A 26,088-nucleotide genomic window follows, 5' to 3' on the forward strand; every position below is an offset into this window, starting at 1 on the left:
TTAAAAACAGGACGACACATGTTTAAGTATAAAAGCAATCTGCAAGAGGAAGAAACAGGTGACCTAACACCAAGCCAGTTTTTCTGCTTCACATTATTATCATCTGCTGTTGAATGGAAGCAAAGAATGCCAGGATCGCACCCATTCTCCACAATGGTGAAACCCAGCAACAAGTGCCAAATGCTCCAACACTGACCACTTTGTCACAAGCATGCAAAATTACACAAGTATACCCAGCTGGAAAAATACATTATTAGAATTAACTCAGCAGTACGGCATTAAGGTAATAGAGAATGGTTTCTATAGTGCTACGCAGGATCAGAACAAACCAATAACTTGCTCAGCAATGCAGTTTGCGTTCAGACAAACCCTTGGTCTGACATGGACACAAAATATAAAATAGTCATAGAAAAGTACAGCACGAAAACAGACCATTCAGACCTTCTAGTCTGTGCCGAACCATTTAAACTACCTACTCCTATCAACCTGCACAGGAACTACTTTTGATGGCTGGAATCATACCTTTAGATAGAAATGTGGTTGCTGTTGGAGCATCTCCTCAGCCCTAGCACATTGCAACTAGTGTTTCTCAGGGACTCCCTAGCTCCAACCACCTTCAGCTGCCTCAACAATGACGTTTCTTTTAGCTTGTCAGAATAGTGGATGTTCAAATATGATTTCATTCACAGTTCCTCAGTAATAAAGCTGCCATGCAGATATAAAGCGAGGCCTGTGATCTGCTATTGCTTTCCAAACCGCAGTGAGCAGCAATGCTCACACCAAGTCACGATGAAAATAGAGGTGAATAATGACCAGGACCAGGTAGAAGTCAAGGTGCAGAAAACTTCAAGCTTACACCGAGGCAGAATTAGTGGTGGCATGATTTAGTGATGACCATGTTCACTTTTGTAATTAAGCATCAGTAATGACCTTTCAAAAAAATCACTGGTCTCTGGCATGGTGCCACAACTTAAATTGCAAATGTCACTCCACTTTTATGTGCTATTTACACACGGTCTTTTGTTTGGTAAAAAAAATAGATGCATAACCACAATGGCCAGAGAGCTACAGAAGATGACTTTAGTCTTACTTATGTTTAGAGAAGATCCCTGTGTACTCTGACAAACAGATATTTCCAAATGACTATCAATAAAACAAGGCATAACTCCGCTTATGTTTGCTTAAGTTTAGAGTGAGCAAATTAACTGCCTGTTTCCTACAATGTATCAGACAATGCCTCAAGTTGCTTGCAGAGTATTTCTTTGCCCTGCAGTAAGAAACATTATTTTAACGTGAATCCTTTTATAATCCACAGTGTTATTTATGATTCAAGGCAATACCGAGAATATCTGACAAATGAACCATAGTTTACCCTGGGCAATTAAAACAAAGCAAGAAGTAACAGGGAATCTGACCACTCCATTTTTGAATCTCAGAGAAACGAAGTATCGGTGCCAGTGTTTTGGAGAAATACTAGAAAGTGCTGCAGTTTGAAAGGGAAGAACTGATAAAGTAATATAGGTCTTATATTTAACCACAGCAGAGGCCAAATGATTTAAATAATTGTAAGAAATGGAATTAATCATTTAAAGGGCACCTGTTATTCAGAAGACTGCAAATGCTGGAAATCTAGAGCAACACACACACACAAAATGCCAGAGGAACTCAACAAGCCAGCAGCAACTACAGAGGGAAATGAACAGGTCCATAATGGGTCCTGATATCTGAGTAAGGGTTCCAGCTTGAAGCGCTGAATATTCATTCTTTCTGCAACTTGTACGTGTTGCACCTTTTATTTAGCAACAGTCAGCATGCCTTTGTTAAGGAAATATTCCAAACAAGAAGTAACTGCTTTTTTAAAATCCCCCTTTGATTCCCATTGACAGACCAGTTGTTTTGAACCTGAACTGTTTGAAGTTTGATGGCCAGGCGATACCCCAGCAGGGGAATAAAAGGAACAGGTTCGCTAAGGCAAGACAGACACCACGAGATCACGAGACCCTGGAAATGCGGTGTGCCCCCACAAGTTGGTGGGAGTTTTGGAGGTCTGTTCGCGGGACCGACCATAGACGCACAGGGTGATAAGGTACGATCGGCGGGAACCTGGTGTGTGTGTCCGCCCTTGCCTGGGTGCCGGGTTCACCGCGGAAGAACGAATGTATCCGGAACAGAGGGGTCACAGGTCGGTGACCTCAGAAGACATTAAAAGGGCTCGCGCCGAAAGCTAACTGCAAGGAACATCAAAGGTCTGTGAATTGAAATTTGCATTCGCTCGCTCTCTCTCTCTCTCTATAACGGCACAACAGCGATTACTGCGAACTGTACTCAGCTGAACTGAACTCTGCGTCACTTGAGACTGATCATTTTACCCCTAGACTGCGATAGAGCTTGATTGATTCCTATTATCCTAGTTCTGTGTACATGTGTGTTTTATCATTGCTAACCTGTTACATTTATATCCTTACGATTAGAGTACTGGGTTACTTATTTCTTTAATAAAACTTTCTTAGTTCCAGTAATCCAGACTCCAACGGAGTGGTCCATTCCTGCTGGTTTGGCAACCCAGTTACGCACAGGGTACATAACACTACTCACTTTTGTATTGCAGATTTCTATGTTTCAAAGTGGCAAATGACATACAATGTTGGAAAGTAAATGTAAATTTAGTAGAAATAAATGCGCAGACTATTTTCTAAATGGGCTGAAAATCTGAGATGCAAAGGGAGTCCTTATGCAGAACACCCAAAAGATCAACTTCCAGGTTGAGTCAGTGGTGAGGAAGGCAAATGCAATGTTAGCATTCATTTCAAGAGGTCTAGAATTCAAGAGCAGGGATGCGATGCTGAGGCTTTAGGGCACTGGTGAGGCCTATTCAGTATTGTGAGTAGTTAAGAAAAGATGTGCTGACATTGGAGAGGGTTCAAAGGAGGTTCACAAGGATGATTCCAGGAATGAAAAGGTTATCATACAAAGAATGTTTGATGGCTCTGGGTCTGTATTCGCTGGAGTTTAAAAGGATGGGGGGAGACGGGGACCTCATTGAAACCTTTCAAGTGATGAAAGGCCCAGACAGATCAATGTTGAAAGGATGTTTCACCATGGTGGGGGAGCCTAGGACAAGAGGACACAGCCTCAGGATAGAGGAGCGTCCATTGAAATCAGATGTATAGCTAGAGGGTGGTCAATCTGTGGAACGCACTGTCACTGACAGCTATGGAGGCAGAGTCATTGGGTACACTTAAAGTGCAAGTTCAATAGGGAGAGGGGAGGAATAGGGGAGGGGAGGAGAAGATGGTGGCATGACGCAGTGCACGCAGCTGCTCCGAAATATCGTATTTGTAAGTAGGATGCCATGCACAATCCTGATTTGATGGAGACAGACGTGAGAAGCATGGAGGAATATCTGGAGAAATTCTGAAATGCCCACTTCGCTGCCACTGCTGCTGTGCAATCGAGAATCTCCGGAGGGGAAGGCCCCAAATCCTCGGCTTTGCCTATTGCCTGTTGCTGTGGCTGGGGTCGAAGCGCTCGGCAGAGATGGTGCTCGGTGTCGGAGGCTCGAAGTTTTTGGGCGGACTCAAGAGTCAGCTGCGGTCAGGTGCTTCCAGGGTGCTGCATCTGCAAGTTTGCGGCACTGGAAGCTCATGGCAGGGAGAATTTTTCTTCCTCCTATCGTCTGCGGGAGATGTTGAGACTTTCGAGAGAGTTTGAGACTTTTTTTTTTTAACCTTGCCCATGGTTTGTTCTTTATCAAATTATGGTATTGCTTTGCACTGTTGTAACTATATGTTATAATTATGTGGTTTTCGTCAGTTTTTTTAGTCTTGGTTTGTCTTGTGTTTCTGTGATATCACTCTGGAAGAACATTGTATCATTTCTTAATGCATGCATTACTAAATGACAATACAAGAGGACTGCGTGTCCTCATAATCTAATCTAATCAAAGGTTACAGGAAGACGAGTAAAGGGCTGAGGGGACATACAAAATAAGATCAGTCATGATGGAATGGCACAGCAGACTCAATGGGCCGAATGACAAAATTCTATTCCCGTAGTTTATGGAGTAAGCCACCTGTTTTTCTTTGTGGGAATATGTTTACCCCAAATCTTTTGGATTGTCTTCTCAAGTTTTTCAGTGCTCTGATAGGATTTTCAAAGCACTACAGAAAAATACTCGTGTTCCTTTACACCCTTCATGGATCACTTTTAGGAAAGGCACACAAATGCAAAGACTAGCCTACAGTTCACGTGTTGTACCAAAGTGTTGTTTCATTTTGGAATAGGGTCTCAAAATAGGTGCTAATTCCTCAGTGGTCTTGCACCTGATTTCAAGAAACAATCATATTGATTACCTTATCTCAGTGAGGTATGGGTGATGGAACTAGAATCAAGAGTTAGTATAGACTAGGAATTTAGCAGAGAAATGCCTGTCAATTTCTCTCTGAGTGAATTTAAATAAGTTTTGCTGAAAGTTGTCTGTGCCATGTCAAGCCTTTGGTGTTGGCACCTATGGCAGAAAGGCATTTTATTACAAACCATATCTGCAACAAAATTGACTCAGTGCTCTTTGGTGTTGATAAAGACTCGAAATATGAAGCGTTATATACTTTAACAATATTTCTTACGCTGACAAGCCCAAAAAAAATCCAATTGAATTTTGGTATCTGATGGGGGTTTTCAATGTAGTTCACGCTAAAGGGTACAGTCACATCTGTCTCTCACTCACATGACAAGAGATCCCAGATCTTCAGAACCTTAGACTGTCTTCAACTTGATGAAGGCTGTGTTGGTAGTATAGTGGCATCTGCACTGGACTTCAGAGCAAGAGGTCCCGGGTTCATATCTAGCCGGCTCCTTGTACAAGTTCCAACTGTGCTAAGTCGGCCTCATAAAACAAACGCTAAAGGAATGGCAAGGTTGCTGCCCGATGCGCCAAAGGGTGCAAGCAGGAACTTTCTAACTTAATAAAATAACTTTGTCAGTGCAATATCATGTGTCTTAAGGTGTCCTACTAGCAGCAGAGCTTCCCAATAAATCAAGTGTGTATGCAATTACAAACCGTCACCCAAACTATACAAGTCATCTTTTAAGGTGTTTACAGACATAAGTGAAGAGGGAAAAGGAAATAAAATATGTAAATCACTGAACAGAATTCAATATTTCACCGGTCAATAAGCTGACAGTAGAATTTAAGGAGCAAACTCACATCCAGGTGACAATGATAGGATGAATGGTATTGTGGCCAGCTGCAAAAATCTGTATAAAGAACTAGGAAAGAAAATTGAACATTCTTATCCCTTACAGTTGTATGAACACTACAAAAAAGAAAATCAACAGTCTATACCCTTTTGCTTTAAACTACATTGTCATGCTACAGATACTTAATAAACTTGGAAGAACAATAGTTCTAAATTATGCTTAATATCCATATACACACACAAGATAACAAACTTGTAGTTAAGTATGTAATATCCAATTAATACCGTAAACAAAGCTAACTAATACACAATGCAGAAATATTACACAAAGCTAATGTACAGCTGGGCATTTCAGGATCTATACCGCTATTAAAACAGCCCGGATACGAGTTGCAGTCCATTTTCCCCTGAACATCCTGACTCCGATGCTCGTTCATTTTGATGCTACTGAAACAAAGCTGGGTTATCAACCTTCCAACAAAGGGAGAAGAACTCGACATTATCAAAAATATTCCATCAGATATACTGGGGGCATTGCTTTGATCTAAATTAAGATTAAAAATTCAAATATTACCACTTGGTAAACATCTTCGCCCCCATATGTGACTGAAAATTAGTTTTATGAGAGAAAAGAAACTGAGCTTTAGTCAAGGCTTCAGTTTTGGCAGTAGCTGTTAAAAGGGGAACACAGCAGAGCTAAAAAAGAAATGCAACAGATATGATGTTGAGAATTTGGACCCAGAATTCCAGAAAGCGCAGGATTAAACAATGACTAAAGAACATAAACACATACATACAGTTATTACATCGCTACAAAACAAAATATCCAGAGATTTCACCTTTGAATTCTGTGCCATCTAGTCCCCTGATGGCTTCCATAGCATCTTCACTCCTCTCCATATGCACAAAAGCGTAATCTTTAACGATATCACACTCCAGGACCGTTCCATACTCTTCAAACTTGGCCTGCAGTTCCTGGCTGGTGCACCCAGTGCCCACATTACCCACGTGAAGTTTGGTGGAAGATTTGGCCCCGCTCCTGCTGGCTTCCACATTAATGCAAACCCCATGCAGCCTATAGTGGTGCAGTTTCTCAATCGCTTCCTTTGCCGCCTCCCTGTCCTTCATGTGCACAAAGCCATAGTTCTGTTAAAGGATATGGAGAAACTGACGTTAGATAAAGAAGCCCTTACATTATAACGCAAACAACAGGAATTCTGCAGATGCTGGAAATTCAAGCAACACACATCAAAGTTGCTGGTGAACGCAGCAGGCCAGGCAGCATCTCTAGGAAGAGGTACAGTCGACGTTGGGTCTCGGCCTGAAACGTCGACTGTACCTCTTCCTAGAGATGCCGCCTGGCCTGCTGCGTTCACCAGCAACTTTGATGTGTCCCTTACATTATAAGGTGGCTTAAAATCTCTTCCTGCCAAATACAAGCTAAAAATAGCACAAGCGTTTGTAATTCACATACATATCTTGGGAAAATGACAAATGGGGCCTGGAAAACCTTATCATGATTCAGACTCACAAGGTAAAAATGTCATTCAACAAACTCATAGGTAAATAGGTTAAAAGCACTTTTAACAAAGTAGAAATTTTCTGTTTTACATCAGGTATGCATAATAAACACTGAGGTCAAGTGAGGAAGTCAAGTAAGACAGATTATTTAAAAAAAGCAAAGTTTAAAGGTCTTGTGGAGAAGAAAGAGGCAAAAGGAAAGCTTGCAATAAACAATAGACTATAGGTGAAGTAGACATTTGGCCCTTCGAGCCTGCACCTGCATGATCAAAGACTTGCCTCATTCACTAGCTCCATATAACACTAGACAGAGCCCTGGCGTCTATCCACTTTCCACAGCAAACAACAACAAGGGCGTTTAAGATCACAAGACATAGGAGCAGATTTCAGCCACTCAGCCCTTTGAGTCTACTCCGCCATTCTATCATGGCTGATTTATTATCCCTCTCAACCCCATTCTCCTGCTTTCTCCCCAGAACCTTCGACACTCTTAGTAATGAAGAACATAAGCATTAACCTCCACCTTAAATATACCCAATGGTTTGGCCTTTCCAAGCCACTTGTGACAATGAATTCCACAAATTCACCACCGTCTGGCTGAAGATATTCCTCCTCATCTGATCTAAATTAACATCTCTCTATTCTAGGGCTGTGCCCTGATTCTGGGCTCTACAGGAAACATCCTCCAACAATCTCTTTGACCCCCTACCATCAGGCAGGAAATACCACAGTATCTACCACCATCTAGGTCTCATCTTGCAAGAAGCATCAGTAGTGTTTTACTGTTTACCTTTTAGCTTCTGATGCAACTACACATTATTATTTGTTAATTTACTAGTGATATTATTATTTTGTGTGTTGTGTCTGATGCACTGCGTTGTACACCTTGATCTGGAGGAAAGTTGTTGCATTTAACAGTATATCTGAGTACGACTCAATGACAATAATCATGAACTTGAAAGTTCACCACATTAGTTCCTGGGATGAAGATGGTTCATTTACGAAGTAAGCTGCAAATTCATTCATGTTCAGAAGATTGAGAAGTGATCCCATTAAAATACAAAATTCTGTTTTAGATTAAAAGACTGGCTGCTGAGAGATACTCGTTAGACAAAGCATCTAAAAATAGGGAGTATCCAGAACTGACAGACAGTTTCAGGATAAGGGATTATTCAAGTTCAGAAATATCTTTTTCCAAAAATTCTAACTCTTTCAAATTCTCTGTGCCAGAAAATTGTGAAGGTAGAGTCATCGATTATATTCAAGGTGAACAATGACAAACATTTGAACTGCAAGTGACAGGAGTTATGGGTAGAGAGCAAGAAAGTGGCATTCAGGCAAACATTAAATTAGCCATAATCCTACTATAAGGCAGGGCAGACCAATAGGGTTGACTGGCCCTTGCCTAATTCTTCCAACCTTATAAACCCTGTTACTACAGAATAGCTAAACTAGCCAGATTGAAAAACTTTTAAAGAAAAATTATCAGAATTGGTCACTTGAACAAGTGCGGACTGCTTCAAAAAAATGTAGCTGTCCAACTTTAAAAATAAAACTTTCCAATAAGGGAAACATTGCTTCCAAGGGTATTCGGTCAACTATACAACAGACTAATCGTGAAAACTAAAAGGCATGGAATTAAAGGGGCTATAAACACACAGAAGGAAAAGGAATAGGAAACAGTGGTATTGTACAGGCTTTTACCTCCAACACCACACCCAAGACGCAAGGAAGACATATTGTGTTCTCAATATTGATGCTTGGGTAATTTGTTTTCTGAGGATATAAATGATTTGGATTTTCAATTACAAGGCAAAATGTACAAAGCTCAGAGATATAATGATCTGTGAAGAAGATAGTGTCAGACTTCAGGAGGAGATACAAACAGACTGGTGGAACAGACAAATGTTATACAGATGTCCCCCACTTTTCGAACGTTCGCCTTACGAAACCTCACTGTTACGAAGGACCTACATTAGTTCCCTGTTTTCACTTTCAGAAGGTGTTTTCACTGTTACGAAGAAAGGCAGCGCACGAAAAAAAATCAGCGCGCGCCCCGAGCAGCCACTCTCCCCCGGATTCAGAACGGCATTCTCGCCGGCATTGCTTAAACACGTGCCTGTGAGCAGACGTTTGCAAGATGAGTTCCAAGGTGTCGGAAAAGCCTAAAAGAGTTTGTAAGGGTGTTACACTTAGCATAAAACTAGACATAATTAAGCATTTCAATCATGGTGATCGAAGTAAGAACAAAGTGAATTTGGCTTGTGGAAGCTGATGAACATGATGTTGAAGAGGTTTTGGCATCCCATGACCAGGATCTGATTGATGAAGAGCTGATGCAATTGGAAGAAGAAAGGATAACAATCGAAACAGAATGCAGTAGCAAACTGAACGTGAAGCAACTGCGTGAGATTTTCGCTGCAATGATAAAGCACGACTTTAATTTTGAAAGGGTACGTAGGCTTAGGGGATATTTGCAAGATGGTTTGAGTCCTTACAAAGAATTGTATGATCTAAAAATGCACGAGGCTCAGCAGTCAAGCAAGCCTTCCACATCAGCCACAGCAGACAACGAACCTCGACTTTTGACATCGAGACAGGCAGTCATAGAAGATGAACTGTCTGCTCTAATGGAAACAGACGACGAGATGACACCCCAGTGTCCCATCACCCCAACACCCAGGGCCCGGACAGATACCCATTTGCCGAGAATGCAGCGGTAGCTGGGAGGAACACAGCACACCTTTAAGAAAAAAGCCGAAATAAACATGTTAATTATTTAGGTGCCGCCCGACACGTAATTGTCGGCCCAGATCAGAGACGACGCAATTGGAAATCGGCACTGATCTGGGCCGACAATTACGTGCCGGGTGGCACCTAATTAATTGGCATGTCTATTTTGGCTTTTTTCTTAAAGATGTGCTGTGTGTCTCTCGGCTACTGCTGCACCCCTGCATGCTTCGCGGTTCGGTATCGGTCGGCGGCCTGGAGGGTGGAGGCCACTGCACTACCCAACCTGCGACAACTCAGTCTAACACACCACCATCAGTGTGCTCAGCGCTGAACCAATTCCAGTAAGTGATACTACACTGTACATACATTATTTCTACTTTATATAGGCTGTGTGTTTTTACATGTTATTTGGTATGATTTGGCAGCTTCATAGCTTAAAGGTTACTGGAGAGTGGTTGCGCCATATTTTTGCCAACAGTGCTTGCGTGAGATTTTCGGCCGACGGCGCTTGCGTGAGATTTTCGCTACGGAGAACAGTGCAGTAATGATTGTGGAAAAGTATTTCTACTTTATATAGGCTGTGTATTTATCATATCATTCCTGCTTTTACTATATGTTACTGTTATTTTAGGTTTTATGTGTTATTTGGCATGATTTGGTAGGTTATTTTCGGGTCTGCCAACGCTCACAAAACTTTCCCATATAAGTAAATGGTAATTGCTTCTTCGCTTTAGAACATTTCGGCTTATGAACCGTTTCATAGGAATGCTCTACCTTCGGATGGCAGGGGAAACCTGTATTTTGACCAACAGAGTGAAAAGGAACAATATCAATTTCATAGCAGAGATCTTAAAGGGCTACAGGCTGAGAAAATGATTAGTGAAAGATGATTTGCCTTCTTTTGTACATTGGCTGTTTGTCACCCTTCATTATTTATTGTATTTCTTTACTTGCCTATAAATGCCTGCAACAAAATAAATCTCAAGACAGTAGATGATGACATGTACATGTATGATGACTTTAAATCTTGAAATTCAAGTTTGTTTATCAACATTTCCTGTATGCTTTTTTTTGGATGTTTTTTAGCCTCCTCCCTGATGGGAATGGAACACAAGTAGGGTGAGTGGGATCCTTCATGATATTTGTGGAAGAACGTATCAAGGCCTTACACTGTAATGGACATTGAGGGGCTAATGATTTGTTTTAAAATGTGAATTCGAAGTCTACAATCATTTATCTGTAACTAATGTACTCTGACTGAAATGTGCCTCGCAACCGAGACAAAAATAACTGTATCTGTATTTCTTTGTTCTGAGAATTTTTATATGTCTGCGGTTGGGCCAGCTTGCCTGATATATTTTTTGAGAATTAACGCTTAAGTAAAATGTGTAGCTGCTCAAGGACACATTCGTTACCTCGCTATTCGGTAGCGTTGCTGGAGTTCCACGAAATACTAAGAAACTGATTTCTTAGCTTTGCCTTGAAGTCGTCGTGCAGGATGGGCAGACTAATTATACATTGTTCTCTAAAATGCTCGACAAAGGTTCAAATGAGGAGTTATCTGGTCATACAATGTCCTGAGGCACTTGACCTTTACTTCTGTAAAAAAATCCACCGAAGTGTCTCTTGCCACGTACCATTCATGTATAAATGTGACTGAGTTTTCTTATTTGACAGAGCTTCAGGATCCCGCTTTTAGGTGCTGGGTTCCCCATGATATCATGTGACAAATCAAGAATTTTCTACGGCACTCTCCCTCCGGGTCCAAGTATTCTTTTTCCATGACAATATTAGTTGCCCCTTTCAGATAGATATATATACACACACACACACACACAGTGATGTGTCAGGCAGTTTAGACTACAGATTATAGAGCTTTCTTGCCCTCAGTAGTACAGTTTCCATACCATGTAGTGAAGCAGCTTCTCAGGATACTCTCTACTGCACATCTGTAGAATGACAAGAGTATGAATGCGCTTTGACCAGCTTTCCTCAGCCTCCTCAATAAGAAGACGCTTGGTAAGCCTTCCTGACTATGCAGGATGTGTTCTACCATCATGACAGGTTGTGCGAGATGTGCACTCCCAGCAGTCTGAAACGGTTTGCAGTTTCAACTGCTGCACTACTAATGTAAATAAAAGGGGAGTGTGAGTGGTGCAAGTCTTCTGAAGTTGCTAACTATTGAGGAAGAGGTTATTTGGCTGGCATCAGGCCTCAAGCTCTTCCACCTCTTCTCATTCTTTATGGTAAACCCCACGACTGTCGTGTCATCAGCCAACTTGACAATGTGAATGCTTGTCAAAGTTGCTGGTGAACGCAGCAGGCCAGGCAGCATCTCTAGGAGGAGGTGCAGTCGACGTTTCAGTCCGAGACCTTTCGTCAGGACGAACTGAAGGAAGAGCTAGTAAGAGATTTGAAAGTGGGAGGGGGAGGGGGAGATCCACAATGATAGAAGACAGGATGGGGAGGGATGGAGCCAAGAACTGGACAGGCGATTGGCAAAAGGGATATGAGAGGATCATGAGACAGGAGGCCCAGGGAGAAGGAAAAGGGGGAGGGGGAGGAAAACCCAGAGGATGGGCAAGGGGTATAGTCAGAAGGACAGAGGGAGAAAAAGGAGAGTGAGAGAAAGAATGTGTGTATATAAATAACGGATGGGTACGAGGGGGAGGTGGGGCATTAGCGGAAGTTGGAGAAGTCAATGTTCATGCCATCAGGCTGGAGGCTACCCAGACAGAATATAAGGTGTTGTTCCTCCAACCTGAGTGTGGCTTCATCTTTACAGTAGAGGAGGCTGTGGATAGACATGTCAGAATGGGAATGGGATGTGGAATTAAAATGTGTGGTCACTGGGAGATCCTGTTTTCTCTGGCGGACAGAGCGTAGGTGTTCAGCAAAACGATCTTCCAGTCTGCGTCGGGTCTCGCCAATATAGAGAAGGCCGCATCGGGAGCACCAGATGCAGTATATCACCCCAGCCGACTCACAGGTGAAGTGTCGCCTCACCTGGAAGGACTGTTTGGGGCCCTGAATGGTGGTAAGGGAGGAAGTGTAAGGGCATGTGTAGCACTTGTTCTGCTTACACGGATAAGTGCCAGGAGGGAGATCAGTGGGGAGGGATGCGGGGGACGAATGGACAAGGGAGTCGCGTAGGGAGCGATCGCGGAAAGCGGGGGGGGGGGGAGGGAAAGATGTGCTTAGTGGTGGGATCCTGTTGGAGGTGGCGGAAGTTACAGAGAATAATATGTTGGACCCGGAGGCTGGTGGGGTGGTAGGTGAAGACCAGGGGAACCCTATTCCTAGTGGGGTGGCGGGAGGATGGAGTGAGAGCAGAGTTGATGGTGGAGGAAGGGAAGCCCCTTTCTTTAAAAAAAAAAAGAACATCTCCCTCGTCCTGGAATGAAAAGCCTCATCCTAAGAGCAGACGCGGCAGAGACCGAAGAATTCTCATATCCCTTTTGCCAATCACCTGTCCAGCTCTTGGCTCCATCCCTCCCCCTCCTGTCTTCTCCTATCATTTTGGATCTCCCCCTCCCCCTCTCAAATCTCTTACTAGCTCTTCCTTCAGTTAGTCCTGACGAAGGGTCTCGGCCTGAAACGTCAACTGTACCTCTTCCTAGAGATGCTGCCTGGCCTGCTGCGTTCACCAGCAACTTTGATGTGTGTTGCTTGAATTTCCAGAATCTGCATTAGTCCTCGTGTGAATGTGAATGCGAATGCTTGGGTGCTCAGCTGTGTAGTCACACAACGGGCTCAGCACACAGCTCTGGGGACACCCATGTTGAGGATAATGGGGTGGGAGAAGCAATTATGAATCCTGATTATGCAGTCTGTTCATTAGAAAGTCGAACACCCAGTTCGTTGGAGCTGACTTCACTTACTAGGACCCGGTGTGTCCCTATCTCACCAGGGTAAGAGTCCTGCTGGCTACCCTCACCTGGTTTAGCCCACTTGCCAAAGCAGTGGGTTGCTACTGTTACATGTAAATAGCTATTTGGAGATACAGCTAACAGCCAAGTGTCTGGTGGGGACCAAAGGTAACATTCATGACGGTTGTTGATACCTTCAAGTACCTCATAGTTCTCAACTTGTTGAAGTAGTTCAGTGGTCCCCAACCACTGGACTGTGGACTGGTACCAGGTCGCAAAGCATGTGCTACCGGGCCACAAGGAAACGATACGAGTCGGCTGCACCCTTCCTCATTCCCTGTCACGTCCACTGTTGGAACTTGAACGCATACGGGGTCATGTCAGCGTGGGAAGAAGATCAAATCCTCAAGCTTGCAAATTACAGAGAGCTGAAAAGTACGTTTGACATAACATCTCTGCCAGCATTCTGGATCCAAAGTCAAGGCTGAATATCCTGAGATAGCTACGAAAGCACTGAAAACGTTGCTTCCATTTCCAACTTCATACCTTTGCGAAGCAGGCTTTTCTGCAATGAATGCAACGAAAACTAAACTGCGGAATAGACTGGACACAAGGAACCCCCTTCGAGTATCGCTGGTCTCCCATCACCCCTCGATGGGACCGTCTTGTTGCAGGGAAACAAGCCCAGGGCTCCCACTGATTCAGCGATATTGGTGTGGTTGCAATGATTTTATATGTTCATACAGGGAAAATATGTGCTGTGAGTTTAATATTAAATTCGTTAGATAAACCCTTTTAGAAGTTAAGTTGAAACTAAAGTGACTTAGTTGACTTATCACCTAATATTCCCGTCGTGATTAACACCCACCCCCACCCACCGGTCAGCCGGTCCGCAAGAATATTGTTGACTTATCACCTATATTCCCGTCGTGATTAACACCCACCCCTGCCCAACCACCGATCGGCCGGTCCGCAAGAATATTGTTGACTTATCACCTATATTCCTGTCGTGATTAACACCCACCCCCACCCACCGATCGGCCAGTCCGCAAGAATATTGTTGACTTATCACCTATATTCCTGTCGTGACTAACACCCACCCCCACCCACCCACCGGTCAGCGGGTCCGCAAGAATATTGTCAATATTAAACTGGTCCGTGGTGCAAAAGAGGTTGGGGACCCCTAAAGTAGTAAATTCGTTTTATTTTCACTCTGAGCCATTTCTGGCATTTCCAAGTCCAAATGCTTAAAATTGCAGTGAGCAAAACAATTCTGCATTGTTTCACTGCTTAATTCTGAACAACTATCAGTGACAAAAATCACTGCTTTTTCAACACAAACACTCCATTGATGCAATTTAAAAATAAGCACAGTGTCCGACAACCACATGATGTGGACACAACTAGAAAATGTTCAGCAACAGTCTCCTGTCCCAATTAAACAAAGGGAATCCCAGTTACTTTCTTGATTAGTTTCTGTCCCAAATAAGTGGCTGCCCCAATACAACAGGAATCCACCCGAATCCTTTAGGCCCAAGACATTGACTGATCATTTCCACAGATGCTGCCCGACCTGCTGAGTTCCTCCAGCGTGTTTGAGTGTTGCTCTGACCCCAGCATCTGCAAAGTAGTTTGTGTTTAAGTAAACGAGAGCTGGAGCTAACTCAAGATGGCACTAAACTGCGACTCCTTTGCTTGCGTCTGTGGAAACAGCTCTACTATTTTTATTCCCTTTTCAAGATTCTTTTGAAGACCCTGACCTGCAGTTACACTCGGAGTTTGGTTCTTTGCGGGAATGGGACCAGATCTCAGGGCCTCGCGACCAGCCGTTCTTTGATATCCCAAGGACGCAGCCTGGAAGGTGAGCATGCCTTCAGGGTTCCGGATTTTCGTGGCTCTGGGGACGTGCTGGTTCTAGGCCGGTGCCCCTGACTGAAGCGTCACAGGAGAGCACAGAACATCAGGAGCAGCGGGTTAGCTGCCGGGGGTTGTATGTCCTGAGAGCTGCGCCCTTATGGTGCCAACCCTCTGAGCGTACAGCTCGGAAAAAGCAATGAATTAAACTTATCAGTGAGTTGCTAAGTTAGGCCTCCCCTCTCACTGTGAAACAGCGCACCTCTTTTTTCCTTATTAGAGAGAAAAAAAACCTGTGGTATGTTGAATTACCAGGTAAATGAGTGGTCTTTGGGGTACTGCAAGTCTGTGTCTTTATTGATGCTTGCTGCACATTTGAGTGCTCTGGTGGAGGGTGCTGATGTTTTTTGCTAGTGTGGGGGCTTTGGGGTTCTAACATGTTAACTGTCATTCATTCTTTGGGGCACTCCTTTGTTTTTGTGGATGATTGTGGAAAAAAAGAATTTCAGGATGTATACTGTATATATTTCTCTGACATTAAATGTACTTATTGAAACCTATTGAAGTAAACCACGGTATATGCAAAATTCTGGTCACCACACCATGGGAAGGTTGCAATTAAGCTACAAAGAATGCAGAAAAGATGATACCCTAGTGTTAGGATGAGAAACAGCTTCTCCCACCAGACTGTAAGACTACCGAGCTCCCTGCCAATACCCAGGTTTCATCACGCATGAAAAGACTGTAGTTTTATAAAGGATGTTGCCTGCATTGGAGGGACTGAGTCACAAGAAGAGACTGCATAGACAGGGTCTGTTTTCTCTTGAGTGAAATAGGCTAGGAGCTGACATTATAGAGGTGTATAAATTTACGAGCATCATGAATATGGCACACAGCAGGGTGCGTTACACATGACAGGGGTGTCTAGGCTAGATGGCACAGTTTACAGTGAGAGGGCAGATTCGAGGAGTAGATTTCTCATATGACAAGCAGTTGATAGCTGGAATGAGCTACCAAAGTAGGCGGTGGTGGCAGGAACTGACAACATTTAACAGGCATAAATATAAATAGGTACTTATACGACGAAAGCATAGAATTATGTCGAATGAATGCACAGAAGTGAAATCAGCCTATGCATGATGATTAGCATAAACAGTAGGCCAAAGGGTTGTCTTAAAACTGTACAACTCTATGACCCCATAGGGAATGACAGTGAATGGCTGAAAAACTAAAAATGGTGGCATAGTATTTTAATTTGAAAAACAAAGTCAATGAGATACAGGAGCAGAATTACGCCATTTGGCCCAACCAGTCCGCTCCACCATTTTATCATGGCTGATCCATCTTCCCTCTCACCTCCAATCACATTCACACCACACCACCACCCTTCATGTATCCCCTACGTGCCAAGAATCGATCAACCTCTGACTTAAATATACATGACTTGGCCTCTACAGCTGCCTGTGGCAACGAATTCCAGTTTTCACCACTCTGACAAAAGAAATTCTTCTTCATCTCTGTACTAAAAGGATGCCCCTCTATTCTGAGGCTATCTCCTCTGGTCTTAGATTCTCCCACCATAGGAAACATCCTCTCCACATCCACTCTTATCAAGGCCTTTCACTATTTGACAGGTATCAATTAGGTCACCCCTAATTCTTCATAATTCTAGTGAATACACACCAAGAGCTATCAAATACTCTTCATAAGACCACAGACCATAAGACATAGGAACAGAATTGGACCATCTGGTCCATCGAGTCTACTCTGCCATTCAATCATGGTTGATTCTTTTTTTCTATCTCCTCCTCAACCCCAGCTCCTGGCCTTCTCCCAGTAACCTTTGATGCCATGCCCAATCAAGAACCTATCAATCTCTGCCTTAAAAACACTTAACGACCTGGCCTCCATAGTTGCATGTGGCAACAAATTATACAAATTCATCACCCTTTGGCTAAAGAAATTTATCCGCACCTGTTTTGAAAGGGTACCTCTCTATCAAGGCAGTGTCCTGTTGTCCTTGACTCTCCCACCATGGGAAACATCCTTTCCACATCTACTCTGTCTAGTCCCCTTCAATGAAACCCCCTCCCCCATTCTTCTGAATTTCAGCAAGTGCAAACCCAGAGCCATCAAACATTCCTCGTATAACCCTTTCATTCCTGGAAACATCCTTGTGAACCTCCTCTGGACCCTCTGCAATGCTAGCACATCTTTTCTAAGTTGAGGGGCCCAAAACTGTTCACAATACTAAAGGCGAGGCTTCATCAGTGCCTTATAAAGCCTCTGCATCAGATCCTAGCTCTTATATTCTAGACCTCTTGAAATAAACCCTAACACGGCACTCCTCACCACCGACTCAACCTGCAAGTTAACCTTCAGGGTGTTCTGCACAAGGACTCCCAAGTCCCTCTGCATCTCAGATTCCTGGATTTTCTCCCCATTTAGAAAATAGTCTACACATTTATTTCTATTACCAGTGCATGACCATGCATTTACCAACACTGTACTTCATTTGCCACTTTCTTGCCCATTCTCCTAATCTGCCTAAGTCCTTCTGCACCCTACTTGTTTCGTCAACACTGCCTGCCCCTCCATAATCTTCATATCATCTGCAAACTTGGCAACGAAGCCAAACAGCTATTCGATCCTCAAATCAATTTCGTGAACTTTCTTTGAACCCTTTCCAGTTTCAAACATCCTTTCTAAGGGGCACAAACAGCTCACAATACTATATAAAGTCTCAACATTACATCCTAGCTTTTATTTCTAGTCCTCCTGAAATAAATGCTGACATCACTTTTGCCTTCCTCATCACAGACTCAACCTGCAAATTAACTCTTCTGGAGCCCTGCACAAGAACTCCCAAGTCCCTTTGCTCCTCAGCAAAGACTAGGGTACAGACTGAACTGCCAGGAGCAAAAATTAAGGCACATTTAATTGGCCTATTCAAAACAAAACTGAAAATATATCTCAACAGAAAAACAGATTGCAGACATATGGGGAAAATGACACTTCCTGCTGCCTCAGAAATAGCAACCAATATAATCAAAGACTCCTTCTACCCAGTCAATCTCTTCTCCGTGCTTCCAGCACAGCCACTAGAATCAGAATTCAGAATGTTTATCATCACCAGCATGTGTTGTGAAATTTGTTAGCATAGCAGCAGCAGTTCAATGCAATAATATAGAAGAAAATAATAATAGGTAAATCAATTACAAGTATATTGAATAGATTAAAAATCATGCAAAAACAGAAATAATATGAAAAAGTGAGGTAGTGTTCACAAGTTCAATGTCCATTCTGCTGATATAAGAGCAGAATGGACATTCTTCTGACAGGTCACTCATCTGAGTGCTACTGGTACCATGTAACCCAGTACTACCTGTCGCATGGTCGGGTGGTCAGTGACTAAACCAGCTCCCCCACCAGGCTTGCCTGGTGAGGAGGGTGGCTAGACACCCTGCAGGATGAAAAACAAGACCTGTCAAAGGGCAGATCAACCCTCTCATAGGGTCAACGGCCAACTAGCAAACACGTGCCGTGAAGCGCGGAAAGGGCATCCCTTGCATCGAAGCTTGGTCTGGCCATTCACTGCAATAGAACTTCCCCCAGCCGTCTTGGACCCCACCATGCTGCTGGATCCAGGAGGGAATGTTGAGAGGGTGGGTTTGGACCTGTGCAACCCCCTACTCACCTAAAATCCATTCATGCACATGCTGTTCCTTTCTGAGGAGTGGGGTATGTGCAAATCAAAGCCCATTAACTGACTGAAAGGAACCATCATCATCCTATGGGATGGATAGCCAGCGAGATACGACTCTTGAACAGACCTTGTGCACAATAAAGATGAACTCTTGATCTCCTAATCTACCTTGTCACCTTATTTGTCCATCTGCACTGTACTGTCTTTACAACATCAGAAGGAAACCTGAGCTTCATGTGCCAATCCTCACCAAGGATAAGATGTGTGAGCATCCTTCAAGACCCTGGAAAAGCATCTGGACCAGACAGGGTACCTGGCCAAGCACTAAAAACCTGCGCTGATCTACTGGCTGGGGTGATCTCGGAGATCTTTAACTTCTCACTTTAGCAGTCTGAAGTACCCACCTGCTTCAAGCAGGCTTCATTTACACCAGTGCCTAAAAAGAAAGTAGTAACCCTCCTCAAAGATTATTGTCCAGTAGCACATACATCCATGGTGATGAACTGTTTTGAGAGGTTGGTGATGAAACATATCGACTCCTGCCTGCAAAGTGACTTGAACCTGTTCTAATTTGCCTGCCAGCGCAATAGGTCCCCTGCAGATGCTATCTCATTGCTTCTTCACTCAATTCTGGAACATCTGGACAGTGAAGATGCATACAACAGGATACTCCTCATTGACTACTGCTCACCCTTCAACATTACCATCCCTTCGAAACTAATCACTCAGCTCCAAGACCTAACCCTCAATATCTCCTTGCACAACTGGATTCACACGTCTACTCTCATCCCGTCCTCCGACCACCCTGCCAGAGATAGGGTTCCTCTAGTCCTCATCTACCACCCCACCAACCTCCACCTCCAGCACATAATTCTTCGTGATTTCTGCAATCTTCAACTGGATTCCACCACCAAGCACATCTTTCCCTCCACCCCCACTTTCTACTTCCCACATGGATCGCTCCCTCCACATCTCCCTTGTCCATTTGCTCCTCCCCACTAATCTCCATCCTGACACTTATTCTTGCAAGCAGAACAAGTGCTATACATGCCCCTACACATCCTCCCTCAGTACCATTCAGGGCTCCAAAAGTGTCTTCCAGGTGAGGCGACACTTCACCTGTGAGTCTACTGGGGTCATATGCTGTGTCCAGTGCTCCCAGTGTGGCCTCCTTTATATCGGTGAGACCCAACAGATTGGGAAACCCACTTCATTGAGCAGCTACGCTCCGTCCACCAGAAGAAACGAGATCTCCCAGTAGCCACCCATTTTAATTCCACTTCCCATTCTGATATGTCAGTCCATGGCCTCCTCTATGTCGTGATGAAGCCACACTCGGGTAGGGGGAACTATTACCTTATATTCTGTCTGGAAAGTCTCCAATCTGACGGCATGAGCTTCGATTTCTTAAACTTACGGTAATGTCCAGACCCCACCCTCTTTCACCATTCCCCATCCCCTTTTCCCTCTCACCTTATCTCCTTGCCTGCCCATCACCTCCCTCTGGTAACACACATAAAAGTTGCTGGTGAACGCAGCAGCCAGGCAGCATCTCTAGGAAGAGGTACAGTCAACGTTTCCAGCTGAGACCCTTCGTCAGGACCAACTGAAAGAGCTAGTAAGAGATTTGAAAGTGGGAGGGGTAGGGGGAGATCCAAAATGACAGGAGGGGAAGGGATGGAGCCAAGAGCTGACAATTGATAGGCAAAAGGGATATGAGAGGATCACAGGACAGGAAGCCTAGGGAGAAAGAAAGGGGATGGTGGGGGGAGCCCAGAGGATGGGCAAGGAGTATAGTGAGAGGGACAGAGGGAGAAAAAGAATATATATATCTATCAATCATAATAAATAAATAAATAATGGATGGGGTACGAGGGGGAGGTGGGGCATTAACTGAAGTTAGAGAAGTCAAATATTCATGCCATCAGGTTGGAAGCTACCCAGACGGCATATAAGGTGTTGTTCCTCCAACGTGAGTGCGGCTTTATCTTTACAGTAGAGGTGGCTGTGGATAGACATATCAGAATGGGAATAGGATGTGGAATTAAAATGTGTGGTCACTGGGAGACCCTGCTTTCTCTGGCGGACAGAGCATAGGTGTTCAGCAAAATGATCTCCCAGTCTGTGTCAGGTCTCGCCAAAATATAGGCCACATCGCCAGCACCGAACGCAGTACATCACCCCAGCCAACTCACAGGTGAAGTGTCGCCTCACCTGGAAGGACTGTCTGGGGCACTGAATGGTAGTGAGGGAGGAAGTGTAAGGGCATGTGTAGCACTTGTTCCGCTTACAAGGATAAGTGCCAGGAGGGAGATCGGTGGGGAGGGATGGGGGAACGAATGGATGATGCTGGAAGTTACGGAGAATTGTATGCTGGACCCAGAGGCTGGTCGGGTGGTAGGTGAAGACAAGGGGAACCCTATTCCTAGTGGGGTGGTGGGAGGATGGGGTGAGAGCAGATGTGCGTGAAATGGGAGAGATACGTTTGAGAGCAGAGTTGATGGTGGAGGAAGGGAAGCCCCTTTCTTTAAAAAAGGACATCTCCCTTGTCCTGGAATGAAAAGCCTCATCCTGAGCGCAGATGCGGCGGAGACGGAGGTTCTCCCCCCTTTTCTTTCTTCCACGGTCTTCTTCCTCTCCTATTATATTCTCCCATCTCCAGCTCTGTATCCCTTTCACCAATCAACCTCCCAGCTCTTTACTTCACCTCTTCCCCTCCCAGTTTCACCTATCACTTTGCATTTCTCCCCCTCCACCACCTTTTAAATCTAGTGATCTTTTTTTCTCCAGTCCTGCTGAAGGGTCTCAGCCCGAAATATCGACTGTACTCTTCCACAGATGCTGCTTGCCCTGCTGAGTTCCTTCAGCATTTATGCGTGTTGCTTGGATTTCCAGCATTTGCAGGTTTTCTCTTGTTTGTGACCGGATCCTCAATTTCCTCACTTGCAGACTCCGTTCAGTTCGGGTTGGCCACAACATCTCTGACACAATCACCATCAACACAGGTGCACCACAAGGCTGTATGCTTCGCCCCCTGCTCTACTCGCTTTACACTCACGAACGTATGGCTGCTGATGACACCACTGTCATAAGCCGAAACTAAGGTGGTGATGGATCATATTGGAGGAAGATTGAAAATCTGACTGAGCGGTGCCACAACAACAACGTATTACACAAAGTCAGCAAGACCAACAAGCTGATTAACTTTAGGAAGGGAAAACAAGAGGTCCATAAGCCAGTCCTCATCGGAGGATCAAAGGTAGAGAAGGTCAGCAACATTAACTTTTTCAGTATTATTTCAAAGGATCTGTCCTGGATCCAGCATGTAAATGCTATTACAGAGTAAGCACAGCAGTACCTTTACTTTCGTAGAAGTTTGTGAAGATTTGGCATGTGATCTAAAACTTCGACAAAGTTCTATAGATTTCATTTTTTCTAAATTGAGATACAGCACAGAATAGATCCTTCAAGCCATGCCACTCAATCCCCCAATTTAACCCTAGAATGGGCACCAGCAAATGCTGGGGGTTAACCTCGCGATAGACTGACATCTTATCTGGGGGTGGGGGGGGGAGGAGCCTCGTACTCTCAGTTGCTTCACGCCACAGAAACCAGCATAAGCACCGGCCTGATGGGCCACAATGCTCGGGACAGAGTTTGACTTTGAATCGCAGGATAATAACTGATATGTCTTTGGACGGTGGGAAGAAACCGGAACACCCGGAGGAAACCCACATGGACGAGGAGAATGTACAAATTCTTTACAGGCAGTGGCATGAATTGAACCCTGGTCGCTGGTAATGTAAAGAGTTGTGCTAACCACATTACTGTGCTGCCCCATGTACAGTAGAGTATGGAAACACCAATGCCCTTGAATGTAAAATCCTCCAAAAAGTAGTGGATACAGCTCAGTCCATCACAGGAAAGCAGCATCTATCATCAAGGACCCCCATCATCCAGAGCATGCTCTCTTCATGATGCTGCCATCAGGAAGATGGTACAGGAGCCTCAGGACCCACACAATCAGGTTCAAGTACAGTTATTACCCCTCAACCATCAGGCTCTTGAACCAGCGAGGATAACTTCACTCACCCCAACAGTGAACTGTTCCCACAACATTTTTATGGACTCATTTTCAAGGACTCTTTATCTCATGTTCTCTATATTTATTGCTTATATTTTATTATTACTTTACTATTTTGTTTTTTATTTGTATTTACTGCAAAGGCACACAAGAAAATGAATCTTAGTTATTTATGGTGACATATGTACTTTTGATGATAGGTTTACTTTGAACAATAATTCTAACATTATATTCTACATTCTGTTATTGCCTTAACTTTTCCACTACCTCGATATACTTATGCTTTGGAGTGACATGTACGAAGGGCAAGCAAAATAAAGAATGTCGCGTATGTGTGAAAAGAGTAGAGACTAGAGTACTTACTAATAGAGTTACGGGCTAGGAACTAGTTCGATTGCTCTTGGATGGACTAAAATTTCCCCTTATTATGAATATATTGTTATTCTGTAATCGAAAATCCCCCACCCTTGCCCACGTTAGACACCCCAGTCCAGCAAGCTGACCTCAAACACCACAGCTTCGCCCAACCTCTGAACTCTCAGGTTGACCCTTGCCGGCACTCCACAGGCCGTCACTCATTCTTTAGGCCCCACCGCTCGCCTAATGGCTCAACCCCACTTAAACTTGGGACCTTGCCCTCCGATGGCCCGAATGCTCGCCCATCCCTACCTTGATAAGGTCGCAGTCGCTGACCACTCCGTACTTCTCAAAGAGGGCGCGGATCTCCTCAGCGGTGGTCGGCCGCGGTAGGTTGCCCACGAAAATTTTCACCATTTTCCCTCTTTGCTCGCTTGCTTAAGGTACAGCAGCTGGGTTCCTAATCGATAAAGAAAAACAAAAGGCAACGCAAGTTTAAAACAACAAACACCACACCGTACAACTCCAAAACACCTTCACACTTCACTCGAGCGAGGGGCACCACAGAAATGGCGGCACACTTTCTCTCCACCCGAAATCTCGACACCGCCCCCTGTTGCCAACGGCTCCTCTGATTAGTTGAAGTACCTGTCATTAGGGGCTCTAATGGTCGTTTGAATTGATTGGCTGCAGCGTGGCGTCGTCTTGCTGTTTTGATTGGACAACGCACTAGTCAATCATTGTGTCAGGTCCACACTCATGGAATGCTTTCCGCTGGGTTTATCTCCGGTCGAATTAAGATTGGTGCTGGAGCATGACAACAGGAAACAAAGGGGGTGTTAAACATGCTTGGGCTTGAATTTGGTCTTTAGTGTAACCAGTCTTTTGTATATTTTCATTCAAAATCAAATTTTACTTCTCCATCGGTCAGCGAAACTCGCGCATCATTCAAAGGAGCATGGGGCTGTATAAACGTGCTGCCAGTGTTTCACTCTGGGCAAAGTTTGCAACAGGAATTTATGGGACTGATCCAGTGCTACTGGAGACGAGTTGTAAACAGAAAATTATGGATCTGGCGCATCAATTCGGTGGACCATTTTAGCAAACATCAGTCTTTTGCATTCTTACGTCACTCTTAGACAGGGATAGCCAAAAACGTACTTTTGGGCTGGTGCACAGAACGGGAACTAAGAAAATGGCAAAGGTGTTTTAAGACATTGATTCTTAAAACTAACACCGTCACGCTGAGGATGAATAGATGTCGTGGGTTTTTAAAACAATCTTTCGAGGGTGTTTTGAGCGGTAAAGGGTAATGATATCTGCTTTCCGGATGTCATTAAACAAGCAGCGATTTTTTAAAAAGTTACTGCACAGGATAAGCACTCACATCAATGGGGATAAGATTAGCCTGAGCAGAGGATTGTCCAACCAACATTAAACGCTGAGGTTAACTGGGCCATTTTCATATTGCCAAATTTTAATGTCAGGCAGGTCACAGTGTCCAGTGCTGGGTTTACAATCTATGTTGGTAACTTAGTTGGTCAATAAGGGTATGTATATTTATTGATTGATTGATTGATGGAGATACAGCATGAAGTAGACCCTTCCACTTTTCGAGCCATTCTACCTAGCAGCCCCCAATTTAACCCAAGACTAATTATGGGACAAATTCAAATGACCAATTAAGTAGCAACCGGTACATCTTTGGACAGTGGGAGGAAACCCGAGCACATGGAGGAAACACATGTATTGTATCCAGGTTTGGTGATGATACTTGGATACACACAAAGAAATGGAAGAAGATAGGAGGGGTTTTCAGAATTTGACAGATGACATAATATGGGGAATTGTGAGCTCATCCACTTTGGTAGGAAGAATAGTAAGTCAGATATTAATATTATTTAAAGATAAATATCAAGCTTGTAAATAGCATACATACATTTATAATAATAAATTTACTTTGAACATTGAACTTTGAAATGGAGAACGACAGCAGAAAGAGGGATTGGGATGTCCGGATGAAGGATAGTCAACATAGAAATAGAGCTAGTAATTAGAAAGACAAAGGAAATGGAAAATAAAGGAAATAAAGTATTGCAGCAAATGTACAAAGATCTTTTGAGATCGGACTGGGTGCACTGCGTACAGTTTTGATCTCTATGTTTACAGTTTGGTCCAGCAGGTGGATTTCTGACATGAAGTGGTTGTACTCTGAGGAAAGTTTGAGTTCAGCAGAGTGAGAGGTGAACTTTTTGAACTACAAAGGATTCCAAGATGATGGGACAAGGTAGATGATGAGAGGATGTTTCCTCAATGTCATGGGTGCAGTTGGTTGAAATCCAAAACCTGGACCACAATTTCAGGATAAGGGATCATTCATTTATAAAATTAAGAGTATGTGATTTTTCAATATAATTCATATCATTCAACTGATATGATCAGGAATTTCTTTCATCAGAAGGCTGTGAATCTTGCACATTTCTAGGCTCCAGACAGTTGTGGACGCAGAATTATGAAATATATTCAAGAGTAATACACACAAAGTGCTGGTGGGGGGGGGGGGTGGAATCAGCAGGTCAGGTAACATCAACGGAGGGGAATAAACTGTCAATGTTCAGGTTGAAACCCTTCATCAGTCCTGAAACATTGACTGTTTATTCCTCTCCATAGAAACAGTCCGCCCTGCTGAGCTCCTTCATTGTTTTGCGTCTGTACCTCAGGATTTCTAGTATCTACAGGAAACTTTGTGTTTATATTCAAAGGCAA

At 43.9% G+C, this 26,088-nt stretch overlaps 1 protein-coding gene across 9 annotated transcripts in view; it reads right to left on the reverse strand.

The window, feature by feature from the left end:
* LOC140198157 (RNA-binding protein 4B-like) overlaps positions 1 to 23,921 on the reverse strand; it is an 82,762-nt gene extending 58,841 nt beyond the window's left edge. For 6 of the 9 annotated variants that reach the window (XR_011886113.1, XM_072259143.1, XM_072259137.1 and 3 more), the window contains exons 1-2: positions 23,635 to 23,921; positions 6,038 to 6,344 (exon numbers count right to left, since the gene is read on the reverse strand). Coding sequence is in view for 7 of the 9 variants with exons in the window: in XM_072259143.1 (XP_072115244.1) it covers positions 6,038 to 6,344; positions 23,635 to 23,739 (412 nt within the window). In the remaining 2 variants the exon portion in view is untranslated. Of the gene's footprint in view, positions 1 to 5,206; positions 5,269 to 6,037; positions 6,345 to 23,634 lie in introns of all 9 variants that reach the window. The other 3 variants (XR_011886114.1, XM_072259139.1, XM_072259138.1) reach the window with 1 other exon arrangement.
* Between the last annotated feature and the right edge of the window lie 2,167 nt (positions 23,922 to 26,088).

The sequence above is a fragment of the Mobula birostris genome, chromosome 5, assembly GCF_030028105.1.
Source record: "Mobula birostris isolate sMobBir1 chromosome 5, sMobBir1.hap1, whole genome shotgun sequence".
Taxonomy (NCBI): Eukaryota; Metazoa; Chordata; class Chondrichthyes; order Myliobatiformes; family Myliobatidae; genus Mobula; species Mobula birostris.